Source organism: Protopterus annectens, chromosome 1.part0, assembly GCF_019279795.1.
Source record: "Protopterus annectens isolate FY-2018-M chromosome 1.part0, PAN1.0, whole genome shotgun sequence".
Lineage (NCBI taxonomy): Eukaryota > Metazoa > Chordata > Ceratodontiformes > Protopteridae > Protopterus > Protopterus annectens.
This window is the reverse complement of record NC_056725.1, coordinates 371,994,742-372,015,019: the sequence shown is the minus strand read 5'-3', so window position 1 is coordinate 372,015,019 and position 20,278 is coordinate 371,994,742. Positions and strand designations below refer to the sequence as shown.

Sequence of the window (20,278 nt, the reverse complement as noted above, 5' to 3'; positions counted from 1 at the left end):
ATCTGCTCCATCATAACTACACCTGATGGAATGACTGGGGGGGGGGGGGTCCCTAACAGGGAAAGAGCAGAAGTTTTACCCTCAGAGTCTGGAAAATCAGAAATAACCTGACAAGCCTGGGATAGGACAGCCAAGTACCTGGGCATATGGGTCTTATAATTAACCACCCTAAAAGCCAAGGTAGCACAGGTGTAAATCTTCATGTCTAGCCTTTCCATGGTCCTGCTATCTTTATTGGAGGGCAGTAACTTGGGAGAAGGAATGGGTGCTCAGACTGATGATCAAGTGATGGTGTTCGGACTGGCAGCAAAGAAGCTCTGAGGATGGAACATCTGGACATCACCTTTAAGCCTTATGCTTCGCTAGGAGCATGCATGTGGCGTACGGTGTACCTTAAGACAACCTAAAGGCTTTGGTATACTGACTGAACATCAGGCCGCCCTTGGCAGGGGATCCCTAATGTAAAGAATACTACAACAGTGAAATGGAAGGACATCTCTAGTTATGACACGCTGGAATCTGTGTCAAGAGTATACAATCTAAGATTGTGTACTTAAATACCTTAAAGGACCAGATTGCTGTGGCCATTAAATCTTCATGTTTCCATCTTAGGAACAACAGACTTAAGTACTGTATTCCACCTGCAGACTACCTGTAGTGCTAAGTGCCCTAGTACCATACGTTTGGGCTACTGTAATGCCCTGTTGCTAAGGTTCTAGGATTGTAAACAAGACTGCACGCAGCAGTTCCAAAACTCTGCAGACTGGATACTTAAGGTGTATCACAGTACCAACACAGTATGCACATCCTGTATGATCTACATGGGCTGCCAATTTATTGTAGATCATTTTTAAAGTTCTAGTCTTAGTTTACCTAGCTCTAAACAACTTGCCTCTACAACCTGTGATATCTTCTTGCTTGTTATCAGCCATCCTGTTCTCTGTTCATGGCCATTAAAGGGCTATAAGTATTTCCAGAGGTGCAGATGAATTCTTCTGGCATTTGTGCCTTTGCTTATAAACAGTAATTCCTCTGAATATACTACACAGGTAAAGGGAATTTCTCATACTAGGTAACTTTAAGTGCTCATTAAAGACTTGTGTGGCTGAGCTTTTCTACAGCTAAGTGGTATCTATTAGTTATTATTTTATTTTTATTATGCATTTTTATTCTTATCCTACATGTAATTTGCTTTTTGTGTAATGTTTTATCTTTATTTGCTGCTTTGCTGGCTATATTCTGTTTCAGTCTAGATTTGAATATTATAATACTGCTCAGTTTTTAAGGAATGTAATAAACTTGAACGTGCAACAGGCCATTCCTGTTTATGATGTTACATCACCATCTAGCACTGTTCTCCTCATAATCAAGAAGTATGGTGGCCCTTGATCATCACCAAGACTGTAACCTCCCCATAGTCCTAAGCACAAAACCCCTCCATCCTTCAAGATAGAGACAAGAAGGTAGAGTCCCTCCATTTCTCCCCAGTCAGTTCTTCCAGTCCTTGAGCCATTAGATGAACCCATGTCATCTAGGTCATCATCAGAGCTTCATTCCTCCGTATCATGGAGACAGCTTTAATCATTATTATCTATTAATTTCTAAACTGGTCATCTTGGTGACGATCACAGTGACAGTAAGTTAAGGAGAGTAGGCCAGAAGTCCCTACTCTTATATACAGTCTTCTGCAGAATCCCAATATGTTCCCAGGCAAGCTGAAAGACAAAAACCCTCAAGTGAGCGGGATGTGACTGATACATTTCTCATGGGAAAGACCCAAGGAGCATCTTCACAAGGTGCCCAAAACAATCTCAAGATGAGGGATCAGTGGCTGCATCTGATATAATTCTGGATTGCCAAACTCCTCACTCTATCATGGAGGCTGGTCTTAGATGCAATACAAAGGGACCTTGTTTCTGCTACTTGTATCCAGGATCACATACTTTTAGTAACTACACAAAGCTCATGACCACAGGCAAGGATGAGGACCCAGACCAACCAGTAAACTGGGAGCTTTATCCTACGTCCCATGTTTTGCTTTATTACCATAGCACATAGAAATGCTTGCAGTACTACCAGTACAAGTACTGCAGCCATCTGATGGCCAATCTGCTGATCTGCTCTACCTTCACCTGTGAGCAAGACTCCAAGATACTTAAACTTCTCTTCAATACTTGAAAAGCAAAACATACTTTTTTCAAGGAAAGAACTACAACCTCTGACCTGGAGGTGCTGAGTTTCATCCCCATTTCACATTCAGCAGTGAATTACTGGAGATTACTGTCACTTGAGGGCAAGAGGACAACGCCTACAAATATGAACAATGTAACCCTCAAATGTCCAGCTACTGACATTCTGGTCATGAAAGTGACAAAAGGGAGAGGACATGATACACACTTGGAAGATTCTTAGTCCCACCCTGAATATACCTGATTTAATGCAGAGAATGCAGACACAAAATTCACTCAAGCAGAGGAACCAAATGATATGCAACACGGGCAGCAGCTGCCCCAGGACCTCATGCTGTTATAGTACTTCTCATAAAATCCTATGGTTTGTTAGCAGAGACATTTGATTTCCTCCAGCTGTGTTTTTGAGAAGCTACAATGACACAGTATTAGCCCCATATGTAATATCATAGGTGACAAAAGATCTTTACAGAAAGGTTCGACTGATAACTTAAAATAGTCTTGTATCATTTATTTATTTATTTTATTTTATTTTACATTTGTTGAACAGGCTAGTCTAACTGGATACATGTCCATTTTCAGTAGAGGCCCGGGGAGATAAGCTCCAAGACAGATGCATGAAAAACTTGGCAAAAAAAAAATGACTAAATAGCAACATTCATTATATACAATGCATATGCCAGGTTACAACAGAAAATTCCTCGAGGACAAAAAAGAAATTCTTATAGTGCAAGAATGCATATACAATACATCATACAGGTATAATACATAAAAAGAAGAAATACAGTCAAAAGAGAAGACAGGTTAATTGTATTAAAATAAAGAAATTCCTCAGTAGAAAGTATTTACAGAGGCTGAACACGGTGTAGTTTTGGAGGGAGCCTGTATTTATAAGTCAAAAAGGAATATATAACAGTTCATAAGTAGTCTGGGATAGGCAGAGCTAAGTTTAAACAGATGGATAGATGCCTAGTCAGGTTTAGTACAGGGGCACAACCAGTGTGTTCTAAGGTAAAGTTTCAGTCTGTTTTTGAAGAGTGATAAAGAGGAAAGAGAGGAAAGGTCCCTGGGTAGAAGATTCCAGGTTTTTCCGACAGCATTGGAGAAGAGAGAATCCCCAGCCTTGTTGTTAGGTTTAGAGGTGTGTAAAAGATGTTTGTGTGAGGAACGTAAGGACTTCAGATTTGTATATGGGGTGATGAGGGTAGATAGAATAGGAGTACTGGAAGGTTTATAAAAAGTTTTATGGGCAATGGTTAGTTGATGGAATTTAATCAGGTTTTGTAGTTCCAGCCATCCTAGCTGCTTTATATTTATGCAATGGTGGGTTCTGTAAGGGTTTCCTGTTGCAAATCTGGCAATGTTATTGTAGGACATTTCCAATTTGCTGAGGTTATTTTTAGATAGCTTAGTAAAAATGGGTGAGGCATAGAGGAGTGTAGCGATTAGATGAGTGTGAGCTATGGTTGTTCTGGCTGTGGGGGTAAGGAAGGGTTCAATCCTATAGAGAGAGCCAAGTTTTTTGTTGACAGTTTTTATAGTATCGTTTATATGGATGTCAAAGTTCAGACTGTTATTACTGGTGATACCCAGTAGTTTGGTGGTTGGGTCTGGTGATATAATGGTACCACTGGTGGATGTAACTGAGAAATCAAAATGAGAGGAGTTGTGAGTAGGATTGAAGAGGAGGAGTTTAGTTTTTTTGGGGTTCAAAAGAAGGCAACGCTGTGTGAACCATTGTTCAACTGTGTTAAATACCTTCTGGGTAAGAGAGTGAAGTTCAGATGTGGATTTGGCTGAGCATATAAGTGTGGAGTCATCAGCATATTGTATGCATGTGGCTTGGGGGATAGCTAGTTGAAGGTCATTAATAAATATGGAGAAGATGAGAGGTCCTAGTATGGACCCTTGAGGGACACCTAGGGTAACCGGTTGGAGGGTAGATAGTCTTATGCCAAATTACTGCCTGTTGTCTTTTATCTAGGTAGGACTGGAACCATTTTATGGAAGGTGCATCTAATGACAGGGATTTGAGTATGTTGATGAGAATCTGATGATTAACCATGTCAAATGCTTTGGACAGGTCAATAAACAGTGCTGAGGAAAGGTTATTAAGGTTGCATTTTTTGTTTATGCAATCTGTAAAGGAAAGGAGGGCAGTGGTAGTGCTGTGTGAGGGTCTGAAATGTTGACAGCTGGAAAGTAAGTTATTTTGGGTTAAGTGTTCAAGTAATTGCCTGTGGATGCATTTCTCCACGATCTTTGCCAAAGGAGAAAGAAGGGCAATGGGGCGGTAGTTGGAGAGCTCAATGGAGTGTCCACCTTTATGGAGGGGGATAATATGAGCGACTTTCCATAAGCTAGGTATGTGACCTTCGGTAATAGTCCTAATGATCAGAATGGAAATGGGATATGCTATAGCTTTGGCTGATAGCTGTAGAAATTCAGCAGGTAGTTGGTCTGCTGAGGGAGAGCATGGTTTTAGTTTTTGTATAAGGGTTAGAATACATGTAGTTAGGACAGGTTGAAAATGAAAAGGAGGGGGTGAGGTTGAGTTATAGGAAGGTAAAGTGAAGCTATTAGGTGATAGCTGACTAGCTAGTGTTCGGATAGCATTAGAAAAGAAGGTATTGAATGTATTTGGCTGTATTTATGGGATTATGGTCAGTATTTTGAGGGTTAGGTGTGGTGGATTGACCTGGGTGGCGTAATTGCGTTGTTTTGGTTATTTTGTTGAAATTGTAGGTAGTCATTTCTTTTATCAGAGAGTACAGCTTTCTTAGTGTCATTTCTTAACTGTCTAAAGGTTTGTTGGTCAACAGGGTTTTTAGTCATTCTCCATTTGGCCCAATAGTTTTTCTAAGATGCATTTTGTGTTTGGTTACTTTTGAAAGCCATGGGGCAGACTTGGTTTTAATTCTAATTAATCTGGTTGGAGCATGGTGGTTAAGAATGGCAAGGAAGTTAGAGTTAAAGTATTTGGTGGCTTCTTCTAAAGGGAAGTGTTTTAAGGGAGACCATTTGCAAGCTCTTAGTTCATTTCTGAATAGCTCAGGGTTAAAGTTCTTTTTGGATCTGATATTTCTGACAGATGTTGGATTGGGAGTATGGGTTTTATGCCTGATAATCTAGGTAAGTGAGTGGTCACTTATATCATCAGGGAGGGTTCCAGAATCATAATTGTGAGGGTGATGGTTTATGAGAATCCAATCTAATATGCTTGCTTTCTTGTTAGCTTTATTGATCCTGGTGGGGGATGTAATGGTTTGAGAAAACACATATAGGTTAATGTGGGTTGTAGGGAGGTTGCTACAATAGCAGTTCCAATCAATGTTTATATCTCCTAGGATTATGGTTTCTTGGGGCAGGTGTTGGGATAGCCAGCAAAGGATATTTTCCATGGTGGCAATGTTATTACCAGGAGGAAGATACATACAGATGATATGGATGGATTTGGCATTGTTAATATGAAGTTTGGAGATGAGAAATTCTGCATTGGAATCAAGAGGTACTTTACAGTCGTAGGTGGTTAACTGTAAGCCTGATTTAAATAGAATAGCTACCCCACCACCCTTCTTGGCTACTCGATCGAGTCTTAGCATGTTATATCCAGGTGGAAGGATTTCATTGTCTTTGGTTGCAGGTTTTAACCATGTTTCTGTTAAGCAGAGGATATCAAAGGAATAGACTTCTACTAGAGCTTGGAGTTGAGATACTTTGTTGTTTATGCTACGTATATTAAGATGGGCTACTTGGAGGGAGTTAGATGGTTTACTAAGGGAATCAATAGGCGAGTGATTTTGGGTATGGAGAGTGCTAGGAGTTTTTGTTGGGCCTGGGTTAGGGTGGATGTCACCACTTTTAATGAGAGTAGTAATCCTATATAGCTTGGGTTAGGGAATTTGTTGTATAGAAGTAGATTTTCCTGAGATTAAGAGTGTTATATTTAATATGTAATATTCTATGATACTTTGCAAGTAGGTAGTTGGGTGAAAGTGTTATATTAGCATGGTTATAAAGGAGTGGTAGGGGCAGAGCATTGGTTTCCTTATTAGGATAGTGATGGTGTGAATGTAGTGGGTATTCATAGGAGGTGAGTAGGTAGGCAAAGGTTAGAGGAAGAAGTAGTAATAGTGTGAATAAAGGTAGGACATATAATGGGATGGGTGGTTTATACATTGCACAAATGTACTATTGGATGTGTGTAGGTAGAATTTGGAAGTATAAAGGGTAAGGATGGGGAAGTGTGAAAGGGTGTGGTAAGATAGAAGGGAGTGTTAAGAGAAGGTAGATATGAGAGAAGATGAACAGTGGTAAAGTGTTCAGAAAGTAATGGGAAGAGGAAGAGGTGTGGCTAGTAATACTAAAAGTAAGTGGAAGAGGTGTGGTTTAGTAAGTATAAGAGTAGGACCCCTGGGGGTGGGTGGGAATTGGGGGTAGGGAAAGGAGCGGAGTGAGCCCGCAGGGTGAACGGAGTGGGTTGAGACAGATACAGATGCAGTTATAAAAAACAATCAGCAGGACTGACCCAGAAGGTAAGTTGGAAAAGACAGATGTGGGAAAATGATAGTGAGAATTGAGCCTAGAAGAGGTGTATGTGGACAGTAGAAGTAGAGGGTAAAGTGAGAGGACTGAATAGCTGTTAAGGGACAACAGGAGAAATTAATGCAAGTATCTAGGCATAAGAGATACAAAAGAGAGAGTATGGCTGGGGTAAGGAAGCCACCTAGTGGACAGGTCTGATATTGCAAGGCTGATAAGAGAGGGAGTTAGAGTACAACAAGGAAAAAGGTTGCTAGACAAAAGGAGTTTCTATGGAGGATGGGGGAGAGAGTGTGTGAAGGTATAGCGGGGGGGGGGTAGAGGCTGCTGGCTGTCCTAGCTCAGGACTTTCTCTAACCCTGTAGTATAGGTACAATAGTAGAAAGTCTTTCTGGCAGGAATTATTCCACAAACATACTTTTACTGGTGTCCTTGAGAGAGGGATTTGTAAGGTAGTTATTCAGTGAGGTGAACCACCGATAATTGGAGAGGGTCCTTTATGCTCCTACAGACTAGTGCAGGAAGCACACGATGAGCAGGTAAACTTAAGGAGGCAAGAGAGAGAAGGTAGGGATGAGAAATAGTAGTTATCACATAGCAAGGTATGCTTACTCAAACATTACACTAATCATTCAGAGACAAATATATTGATAGCAAGATGTCACAGACTTCACTGTGGGATGGTTATTATTAGGAACTGCTAAGAGTTTGCCATTTGTTCTTTTGTATTTCCCTTCCCCCACCCTTAGGCTATTAGATTAGTTGATCTAGTCGCACTCTGATCTGCAGCCTTTGCAGCACTGAAATTACATCTTTAGTATGTGCTTGTTTTTGTAAAACTTGGTGGAATGATTATCCCAGTTTTGGCAGTTGGATTTTTTGTTTGTTTGCTTTTGTTACTTGTTTGTTGCTACATGCTTTTTTCCCTTCACTGGTAATTATTTTTCATATGTTCAGAAATAGTGTTGCTTAGAGGTTCTCCTGTTCGATTCTCAGCTGGAGTGCCTTCTGTGTGGAGTCTGCATGTCCTCCCCACGGTCTAGTGGCCTCCGAAAGACATGCGTGAATGGGTGTGCCTTCGATGAAGGTTGGGCGTCGGGCTGGCAACTCGGCACCATAAAAATCGACTGCCAATCATTAGTGGACCGGAGTTCCGCTGTGGCGACCCCTGTAATGTCCACGTGTGTAGTCTAAACAAGTCCCATTACTTTTTCGAGCCACCATCACCTACAAAGCTGACTGCCTCTCCAGATGACTTGCACAGACTCTGCTGTCCAACCTTCCCTTATGATTGTGAGTTCCACAACTGAGTGGACATCATTAACTGAAATGGAAATGAAACAACTCTTTGTTATCTGTCATAAGGCCTACTCAATTTTTAGAGTGCATGAAATACTAAAAGTACAATAAGCACAAGCTAAGTTTACTAGTTGGCTTGTCATCCCTATAGCCAGCTTACAGTAAAATTGCTTGTCTGCTGCACACTAGTGTTGCATTTGGATATGCTATGCTGCTGCAGTGAAATACCTACTATAACACTATGATGTTACTACAGTTATTCACAAGCAATAATGCTGCTTCATTAGATATAAAAGTAAGGCTCAGCCATCAACAGTTGTTTCACCATCTGTTGACCTGCTAGACAAACTGCTACTTTTATGGGGCAACTCAAGAACACTAAGTCATACATTAATCAAACGAAGGTGGAAGGAATCAAACCCTATAAAATGGGCACAGGATGCACCTTCACATGGGACTTCTGTGATAATCTTTTTATATAGAAACTGTTTCTAAAAATAATGCAGGAACAGGAGTTTTACAAGTAAATAATATTCATCATCATCTTTCGGCTTTTCCCATTAGGGGTCGCCACAGTGGATCATCTCTTTCCATTTCTTCCTATCCTCTGCATCTTGCTCTGTCACACCAACCGCCTGCATGTCCTCTCTCACCACGTCCATAAACCTTATCTTAGGCCTTCCTCTTTTCCTCTTACCTGGCAGCTCCATCCTTAGCATCTTTTTCCCAATATACCCATCATCCCTCCTCAGCACATGTCCAATCCAACGCAATCTCATCTCTCTTGCTTTGTCTCCAAACTGTCCAACATGAGCTGACCCTCTAATATACTGATTCCTAATCCTATCCATCCTAGTCACACCCAGTGCAAATCTTAACATCTTTAACTCTGCCACATCCAGCTCTGACTCCTGCCTTTTTGTCAATGCCACTGTCTCCAACCCATATAACATAGCTGGTCTCACTACCCTCTTGTAGACCTTTCCTTTCACTCTTACTGGTACCAGTCTGTCGCAAATCACTCCTGACACTCTTCTCCACCCATTCCACCCTGCCTGTACTCTCTTCTTCACCTCTCTTCCACATTCACCATTACTCTGAACTGTTGATCCCAAGTACTTAAACTCGTCCACCTTTACCAACTCTACTCCCTGCATCCTCACCATTCCTCTACCCTCCCTCTCATTTACACACATATACTCTGTCTTAGCCCTGCTGAACTTCATTCCTCTGCTCTCTAGAGCATATCTCCACCTCTCCAGAGTCTCCTCAACCGGATTCATACTCTCACTACAGATCCCAATGTCATCTGCAAACATCATAGTCCACGGGGCCTCTTGTCTGATCTCATCTGTCAACCTGTCCATCACCACTGCAAATAAGAAAGGACTCAGAGCTGATCCTTGATGTAATCCCACCTCCACCTTAAATGGATCTGTCACTCCCACTGCAGTCCTCACCACTGTCACACTCCCCTTGTACATATCCTGTACCACTCTTACATACTTCTCTGCCACTCCCAACTTCCTCATACAATACCACAACTCTTCTCTAGGCACCCTGTCATATGCTTTCTCCAAGTCTACAAAGACACAATGCAACTCCTTCTGACCTTCTCTGTATTTCTCCAATAACACTCTCAGAGCAAACATTGCATCTGTAGTGCTCTTTTCTGGCATGAAACCATACTGCTGATCACTAAGTAAATAATATTAAAGAGTAAAAATAGATTCAGCTTGTATGAGCAGTGGAAATGCAGATGCTAATGAAAGGCTTCTAGCAGCTAGTGTTCAAGAAAACTTAAAAAAAAAGTAGTGAATGCTTTAAAGATGATGTTGGCTCATACTTACAGAATTACTGCTCATGAATATTTCACTGAATGGAAGCTTGTAGCTGGGATATTCCTACATGTTATGATTTGATGCAGAAGGCAACCTCAAAGTACGATTGGCATTGGCAATACAGATGTACACATTATTGATATTATCACCTAAAATTTGCAAGGCTGCCATTGTCTTCTAGGTTATTTGGCTGCACAACGTATATTCTTTAACAGACTTTTGCAACTAGAAATGAAATGAAACTATTGCGCACCTGTGGTCTGAGTGCATTTTCTTCATCTGGCATCATGTAGCAGCAAAGCGGTGACACTGATTTCAAACTGTTAGTTCGATGCAAAGTTGGCTTCTCTACTTCCTGTCTTATCTGTTGCAGGAACTGTTCCAAGTCTTGTAGAGACAAGCTTTCTTTCAGGGATAAACTGCAGAAGCAAGCAAAATTTTAAAAGTTTAGTAAGCCTGCTGCTACTCATTTGCCTCACTGTTTTTTTCACAAACCCTTATCCTGTACTATTCCCGTTTACCAACTTTTCATCACTGCCTTCATTTGCACTATTCAGTTTCAATGATCTGAATGATAACCAAAAGGCCTTCTACAGCTATGTCAGGAACATCAAGGGCAGCACACAGCAATTTGCTGAACTGGTGGTTAATGGTGACACATTCACTAAGTCCTCAAACATAATCCCTCCAACTATAACTAGGGAGCTTGTACTGGCTGCACTCACTAAAGCCAAGAACACAGCCTTAATGGGCCCCAATAATATCCCAAGATGCCTCCTGAATGGTTTAACTGACTTATCAGGACCCATGGAGTCATTATTTAACTACAGTTTTAAAACAGGCTTTGTGCCACATGACTGAAGGTAGCAACGGTCACCCCCCTCCTTCATAAGGGAAGGCCTTCAACAGATCCTGGAAACTACAGACCCATTACTCTGACTAGTCTTAGTCACAAAGTCACGGAAATAATTATCATGGAAATTATCAACAAGAACAGAGGAGACCTCCAGACATTGGATCCATCAGAGTTTGGATTTGTCAAAGGACGATCATGCTTACTAAATCTAGTGCCTTTCTCTGAAAAGGTCACTAAGGCAATGGATGAGGGGAAAACTGTGCATACTGCCTACTTGGACCTGGCTACGGCATTTGATACAATACCCCACTCAGGTATTATCAACAAACTTACAGAACTTGATATAGTATTATCAACAAACTTACAGAACTTGATATAAACTCCTTTATTACATGCTGGATAGCTAGCTGGATCACTGATATGGTCAAAAATGTTAGAATCGGTGAGGCCACTTCCACAAAGAGGTAGGTCACCAGTGGCGTCCCCCAGTGCTCTGCGCTAGGTCCACTCTTCTTTGGCAGCTACTTCTCAGATTTCACAACCAATGTCAATAGCCTATGGCTAACCAAGTTCGCAGATGACTGTAAACTAGGAGCAGTCAATGAATTCCCCCAAGGTGAGTTCACCCTTCAGGAAGGTCTAACACACATAAATGCCTGGTACCAAAGCCATGGCTTAAAACTCAGTACCAAGAAATGCATTATAGTACTTTTTGGGAATTCTGCCACCCCAGATAAGTATGCCATCTATAAACACCCTTAAGACATGATCCTTTAGTCAGAGACCTGAGAACTCGTATATATAGTAACTTAGTCTTTGACCAGCATGTGACCAAGGTATTAAGAAAATTCTTCTACATTGCTGAACTTATAAAGCAAGGGCATGGCATCTTGGTCCGGAGAGGTCATCATACCACTGTACTCAGCTCATCAGGCTCATCCCAGAGTATAATACCCCCTTCAGTATGTACCTGACCGGACACATACAGCAAATTGAACATCCATAAAGATTCCTTACAAAAAGAATACAAAGAGTAAATACAATGTCCTACACTAATCACATCAAAGCCCTGTCTCTTTACTCGGTATCATACACATTTCTAAGAGGTGATCTTTGCCTGGCATACAAAACATCTCTGGACTCTGTTTTGATGAATCTTTTGCACATCCGCAAAATAAACAGCATCATAGCTACAAGATTAAAGGACTTACATTTTGCCTGCAACATAAATATGGCATGTTGGAGAGACAGATGTTTCTCAGAGAATTTCCATTCTCTGAAACAAGCTCCCCATCCATGTAAAGCAGAGTTACTCCCTATCCCAATTTAAGTACGACCTGGACCAGTGAATGAGTAACTGGAAATTCATCCCTGGTCTGACTCCTATGTCTCTGATGGACAGTTGTAGTCAGTAAATCACCTCTACAAACCAAAAATAAATCAAATTTGCTTTTTTGTTTTTTTTTCAAACACCTTTACTGAATTATCACTTGCGACACAGGCAAACATACATTCATATAAAAGTAATCAAACTATATTAACTTAACAAACATGACACCTCACACATATTGATATAACCTAAGGAATAATACATAAAATTATTTAATTCTTGTTTTTTTTTAAACAAGAAACATCTTCATTAAACCCTCACTTACTACATAGGCAAACATACATTTATATAAATGAAAATAAACCACACCAACTCAATCCTAGTAGCAAGCATTTTACATCACAAACCATACTAAACCACTCCCAGTTGCAAACATTATACATCACTTACAATCTACCCAATCTTTCTCACTCAAGCATTACATAGCTCACTTAAGTCCTGCTACTTTTAGGCCTCATTCCTCCCTTGTATGTATTGTTCCCACAATTCCCATTTTTTTCCTATGTAGTTTGCTCCTACTCTTTTCTAAAAATCTCAATTCCAGTTGTTTTATCTCTGTTACTATACTACTTCCAGTATAGTTGGTTTAGATTTTGATTTCCATTTTCTAGTAATTGCTTTTTTGGCAGCCACCATTATTAGACACAGCAAGGCCTTATGTCTAGGCAATTCCAATTCTGGGTCATAGCTCAGAAAAATCATCTCCCTCGTCAAATATAAATCAAATTTGTTGGTGCCATTTGAGTTGCACGGCTAGGCTTTTAAGGATCCTAGTGGTTGCTAGCCTAGTATACACCTGTGAACCTATGAAATATTGCTCAATTGTGGAGATGTAGGCTTTATTAGAGACCATGTTTATAACACTATGCAGTACATGCAGAGATAACAATATATTCTCACCCCCCCACCCCACAGTCAGCATAAGGCACAACCATTTCACATCTGTACTAGTAAAGCTTAATATTGAGGCAGTGTATACACCCCTCCACTTTTGTCTGCACTTTGTCAGTACTGACCCAAACTTCCAACATACTTGAGATGAATGCGTGAAGAACCCTGTCCTTAAAGTAGAGATGCCATTCTTAAATGCTCATCTGCTAATTTTCCTCCTGGATGTATGCTAACAGACTACAGTCCAGTCTAAAGTCTAGGTCAGTGGTATGGAAAGCAAGCAGTAAAAACCTTAGCCCTCTAAGCTATTAGGCCAGAGCATCTATGCTTATTTAAGCAATCTTAACCTTTTATTCTGACGTACACGTACTAAGGCTACCATGGAAAGAGCAATACTGCAATATATGCTACTTTCATCTACAATGGAGACTAGTAAACTTTCAGACATCTAATCACTCAACAATATACTTCATCAGCAGTTATAGAAAAATAAAATCATATTTTTATTCAGTGGACATAGTCTCTCTTGCATTTGTAATTTTTGTCTGCCCATTTTTTCTACATGGCCACAACTTTAGAATAATTACCATGGAAACTAATGACCTGGGTTTTGCATAAAGCACTAAATCACTCTAGGTAAACAGCTTTTTCATTGTAATAAAATTATTTACTCATACTGAGCATTTAATATGTGTAGAATGTCACCATTAGGCATTTTCCTTGCATATCTGGTCAGCAAACAGTATGGTTCTCCTTTAACATTGAAATGTAGTAGCTTGTTTACCACTGTCAATGGTGGTGTGTCACAGTGCAGCAGATATACACTTTGTTTCCATATTTCACTTGCCATGATGTCATTAGTGACAGGCTATAAGAAAATCTGATAAGGCTACCTGTAACAACAAAGGAAAACACAAAGCACCTGCTTTCTACACCAAACAGTAAAACAGAACAGTGCAAATGAGGGAGAAATGTTCAGCTCCATGAGGTTATTTCAGACTGTTTTTCATACATGTCTAAAGATCTTTAAATGCATAAAAAATGAAAGGGAAAGAAAATTGTACACCTTCTCACATGAAGGATTATACTAGCCATTTTATGAGATACAAGTAGTAGTACTTTACACACAACTTATTTTGCTGGTAGTTGCATTTAGGAAAGAAACACAGATATCTGCTGGCTAGCTGTTATGATGAAATGTAAGAAAAAAAATTCTGAAGTATAGTCACTGACTATGTACCTTTTCTGGTAAAACAAATTATATTATAAGAGAATGGATGTTACAAATTAAGGGGGAAAAAAAGACAAATCACTGCACTGCTATGAAGAAAAAAAAAAAAAAAAAAATCACCGGCTCAGATTTAACCTCTACCACATCCGACATAATTTCTTTAAAACTGAATTTAAGGAACTTTTTGTGAACAGATGGAATGTATGATAACAGCCAATATAATTTGGACTCTTCCTTACCCCCCCCCCCCCGAACAATACTGGAATCTTCAAAAAAACTATTTCTAAAATAAGCAGAGATAACAATTTCCTGCCAGGGTTGATCATTAAAACATCATTGCTAGATTCACTGTTACCTTTCTTGCTTAATTTACCACAAAATCTCTACTGAATAGTGTGCTTTTCTTTTAAACCATAACTCTCTTCTCCACAGAACAATTATTTTCATCAGCACAACTTATGTAACTATTTTATCACTGAATTTATTCTTGCTGCACAAAATGTCTATGTAGTAAGTAGTATTTTTTTTATTTTCCCACTGTCAAATGTAACATGTTTATACTAGAGATGTAATAAATTTTTACTGTATAGCTTTTGAGGTGGCACAGTAGGTCTGTGGTGAAGTGATTAGTATTACTGCCTCCAAGGGATGGGTTCTCCAGTTCATATCTTGACTTGGATGCCTTACAAGCACACTCTGCAAATTCTTCCTTTGTCCCCCAAAGACATGCAGCAAGTGAACTGGCAAGCTTCTCAACTGCCTACAGCTGTACGCATCAATGGTGTGTAAGTGTGTGTGTGCATGAGAGTCTCTGTATATTTGTATGTCTGCATCTGCACGAAAAGGCTGGTATCCTGTTCATGATTAATCCCTCTGTCTTCCATCCATGCAGTATCAAGACAGGCTTCCACTGCCTAGTGGCCTTGAAATGGATTAAGTGGATCATCAAAGGATGAATGTGGCATAATCTGTATGTTTACAGCCTGCATACAGCCTCAGTAAATAACTTCTTTTCATATGCACTGAGATAAGTTTTCTTTGACCTGCTCTGTATACACTATGGCGGTGTGTTTAACCAAGTCTTTAATTTCTGTGTCCACAGGATTAGCGGTTATGCATTGTGTGTTAACAGCAGAACTTCTCTCCCTGAGCCTTCACTGAAAATAGGCTATGTCCAGGCAGAACTTTCAAAACATCAAATACAAAATAAAATAAAACAAACACACTAATAAGAAAATATAGGTGAGGAAAGGCTATCAACAGGATGACTGTCCAACTATCAGGTAAATTCTGTGAAATATGTATCAACACATTCTACACAAAGGCACTCACTGAAACACCCCTATGAGTAAACACAGAATATCGAGAATTAACAAGTAAAGAAAATGTTACAAACAAACACATGCATCTGAGAGAGCCAAGTATAACAGTTGTACTTTAAAGCCACAGGAACCAAATTAGATGGTGCAAAATATGACACATTCTAGAATACAACATGACAATAAGTGTTAAGAGCTTTTAGGAGGGTGTAGATAATTAAGGTCAGGAGCAGGAGAAAACAATCATCTTTTGCAAGTTAAAGGGTCAAAGAGAGTGCCAAAAGTATAATGAGGTATAATTTAGTACTACAGATACTCAAATAATACAGGCAATGAAAACAAAACAAGAAATCTGAATCTGGAATAAAAATGGAAACTAGGTGGTTACAGTAACAAAAGATCTGTAACAAGATGGTCCATCCCTTAGGGCAGATGCTGCAGTGTTAGGATTGCTTGATACACAAAACCTACCCAGGCTATGTGGAACCTTTGCCCTTCCCACCATGCAACACTCATCCCTCATTCTACACTACTGAGCAAAAGGAAGAATTAAAAAAAAAACAAGGAAAGGAGAAGAGCAACTTCATAAAAAATGATAACACCGAAGGTGGGGAATTTAAGGAGGATATATTGCTGAGGGCATACTTTCTTCTAACTGATTTATCATTATGGTAAGTAAATAACTGATATCTGATAATAGGCCCATATTTGGTAACCTTTAGGTAAAGTTCCCAACTAATCTACAGTGGCTGCTGTTACAAGAACTTACCCCAGATGACAGAAGTACTGAAAGAAGACCTGGAGCTGGTAATAACACCCATCTTATGCAGCACACAGGTGTTTAAGGAAGACTAAGTTGTGTCTGCAAAATTTTCTATATTAGCATTATAGAAAAGTGATTAAAGTGACTGAGCTCAATAAAATTAACTAACCCTCTTGAAAGGGTTTGCTAAGATTCTTTCTTACCCTACCTTGGCTTAGCAAAGGATGCAAACAACTGGCCATCCTCCTGGAAAGAACAGATTCAAATTACATAAAAAACTAAGCTGTCTGTGGCAATCTACATAAAGAACGAAAGAAAGAAAATGTATCCACCACAGTTAAAGTATTAAGAAAAAGGCAGCTTTAATTACTGGTTCATATGACTCTGTGGCAGCCTTTGTTATATTAATGATAAAAATATACTTTCAATGCAATAAATAATTTAGGTTAGGAAAATAACCACCCTTCCACTTGTAAACCATATTTACTTTGTTTTTATCCAGGAACAAATTTAAAGCATGATACTGAGATACAACATCTAAATGTTCCTTCCTACACAACAGAATAAATGAGTACATAAACACATTGAGATTCCCCCCACAGAAAACTAAAAAAAAAAATAAATAAACATTTAAATCACACAAGTAAATATTACTGACAAAAATACATTTTCAATGCAATAATTAATTTAGGTCATGAAAATGACCCCCCCCCCCCCATTTATAAACAGTATTTATTTTGATTTTATGCAGGACCAAATTTAAATCATAACACAGAGCTATGACATCTAAATGGCATCTTCCTACACAATGGAATAATGCTTGTTCATGAGCATACCATTTTTTTTAACTACTCCATTTGACTAACCATTCACCCACAAATAATAAATTATGTTCCACTAGGTATATTTTAAACTGTTGAGAAGTTATGTCCACTTAAAAAGGGATATGAGAACATATGGTCAAAGTAAATGGACCAAGTGTTATGGGAAGAGATGAAATGCTTAATGTCAACGTAACATCCTAAATTAATACCCAGTGGCAGAACTCCATGGGACAGATTACAATCCAGGTGGCCAGAGTATGATTAGTGACCCTGGATGAGACAGGCAGGGGGAGAGACAGGAAGGAAGAGAAATGGCCTGCTCATCTCTCCCAGTGGGGTGGAATGGTTGCAGGCATTAGATTTGGTGATAACTTTCAGTGAGGCAATTTCCCTGCTGAAAACTCCACCTGTATGTGAAGACAGGAGAGCAAGTTTACTTGCTGGTAATGTCTACTGTGGAAGTGAGAGGTATCCAAGGAAGAGAGCCCTGTACATAACTCCTTCCCTCATGAACAGACCATGCAAGGGAGAGGGGCTTATAGGAAAAAAAAAAACTTTGCACCACTCGAATGTTGACTAAATGATGACCCCTGCTGGTCAACCCTCTTCCCAGTAATGAGGAATAAATGGGCAGACTGGTACTGAGAATTAGCTGATGATCTGTAAGCAGCAGGGGAGGACCCATAAAAAACTTTAGTAGCACCAAAGCTCCATATCCTGCCTACCAGAATCCTGTAATTTACTAATTAAACATTTAATAGAACTTATCAATATGTTTGATAAAGGTGACTTTATTTTGGGAGGGGAACCTTCAGCTCACTCACAGAACATCTGACACCACACCAAATGCAGACAAGTGAACCAGCAAAATTACTGAGAGGAAAATAAATGTCTGAAGTGCTTTAGGTAGCAGATAAAACTTTCTTATTTAATTATGTACATATGTATGTATGTTTGACAATGACTGTATTGCCAGCTATGCCAGGAGAAGTAGGGCAGTGGATGTGTAACATATGCCAGCACAGCTAGCTGGAATTTAGTAAAGAAGTATATGTCATTTGTATATCAAACTGATTTGTACACATGCTTGTATTGAAAAATATATTTGTAAACCTGCTTGTGTTAAAAATGTACCAACAGTGTGCCCTGCTGGACAGAAAAGAAATATACAATGCATTACTGTAACTGTTTAAATGTGTATGTTTTAACAGAGGTTACAGAAAGAGAAGAGGTTAATCTCAAACTTTAAAAATGTTCTGAAATTAAATTACTGATTACTGGGCCTAGCCCATAAAGATGTTATCTTACAGTTCTCCATGCAGCCAGAGACAAAAAGTCTGTACTAGGAAGCTTCCTGCATTGTCATTGGGGATAACTTATTGTTACTCTGGAAGGGTGGAGGTTTAAAACTGTTTTATGACTTCCAGGAGCTGCAGCAGATCTTAGCAATGCATGTGTGTGTGTATTATTGACATATAGGTCCTAAATCCTGGCAATTTCTAGCCATGGGGGGGATTCATGGGAACCAGAAGTCAGACGACCAGATATAAGTGATGTCATTCTGTAATCCATCACTAAAAATAATGTTTAATACTTGATGAAACTGAAGTCTCAGAGCACTCTGTTTTTGTAACCTGACAAAGAAGGGATACCACTCATCTGTTTCATCTTGCCTTGCTCTAGTAAGTAACCAGGGAAAAACACAGTCAGAAAAATACAGTTCGATTAGTTAAGTATTGTTTTTCTATAACTGTGTGAACCTGCCCACCTACACTATTTTTAATATTTCCTGTGAATGAAACTCTGGTGTGTACTGGAAATAAATATTTAGCATTTTCATGTTCTTTTATTATTTATGATTACATATATTTAAGCTTTTCATTGTAGCTGGGCCTTTAGAGAATATTTTAACCTTTGAGAGTACTTATATCTATTGGTGACACTGTGGCCACTCCTGAAAACCTGGCTGCTTGGTCAACATTACCAGTTGTATTAATATTAAAGGACAACTACAACAAGCTGGACATTAATTCTAGTCTACCACAGCGTTTCCCCCCATCTACTGATCCCTCTACTCAAAAATGACATTACTGCTGAAAGAAGCATTTAATTTCTCTGTTTTTGTGATTCCGAGTGAACAGCTATCGGTACTGTGAGCCATCTTCCCTAAAAGTTCACTCTTGCGCTTGCTAGATCCTCCGACAAGTCGCCCAACTGCAGGAACACAGATTTCAGTAGAATTCAGAAAAGCACGCCCTCCTCTTCTCGTTTCACTCAAAAAACGCCCACTATCTAATTATGCTTGCCCTCTTTAGCATTTCTATTCAGTCTCGCCCATAAACAGGCCTTATGATGTGCTTAGAAAACACCCTCGCACCGAAGCAGAAACTCCTTCTACAGTTAGTTGTTGCTGCACGTGTTTATTTTTTTCTTGTTTTGCCTCATGGAAAGAAACTCTGCTGCATGGTTCTGGTAGCATTGTAGTAACTACTTAGCCCTGTAGTAGTAATTATTTATAAATTTAATTTGATTTCAACTAACAGCAGTGTATACTTTTGCAGTAAGTGTTTTGTTTAGAAAGAGGGTTCGGCAATAGCTGGAAATATGCAGTGACATTGAAAAGCAATGTAGTTTTGGCATGCTGCTTTTACTGACGTTGGGTTTCTCCATTAGTTTATTTGACTTTTAGCTCAGAGTGCTTACATGCTCAAATAATGATACAAATCAGTAAGTAGTTATTATATACTGGCATTTACAAAAAAAATGCAGATCGTAAATGCAGCATGCCGGTTTCGAAATGCCGGTTTGTAAATGCCAGTACATAATGAAATAACTGAACTCGTAATGTTTCTTATCATTCTGTGTATAGCAAATCGAATAGGTCTTTGCAACATGGTCATTTTTTTGAGTTCTTACAGCTGGACTTTGTAGCCTGGTTCCAACAGCAATGTGTTCTTTATTTTTTTATATTATTATATTTGTAATGCGTGCCTTCTGTGGAAGGTTGGGCGCCAGGCTGGCAACTCAACACCGTAAAACTTCACTGCCAATCATGAGCGGATAGGTGATCCACTGTGGTGACCCCTAACCGGGAAACGCCGAAAGAAGAAGAAGAAGATTATATTTGTAATGC

At 39.4% G+C, this 20,278-nt stretch overlaps 1 protein-coding gene across 3 annotated transcripts in view; it reads right to left on the bottom strand.

Annotated features, from left to right (window-relative positions):
- Positions 1-20,278, bottom strand: part of PEX3 (peroxisomal biogenesis factor 3) — a 988,587-nt gene that overhangs the window by 268,382 nt on the left and 699,927 nt on the right. For all 3 annotated transcript variants that reach the window (XM_044060125.1, XM_044060118.1, XM_044060109.1), the window contains exon 8: positions 10,125-10,290. In XM_044060125.1, the coding sequence (XP_043916060.1) occupies positions 10,125-10,290 (166 nt within the window). The remainder of the gene's footprint in view (positions 1-10,124; positions 10,291-20,278) is intronic.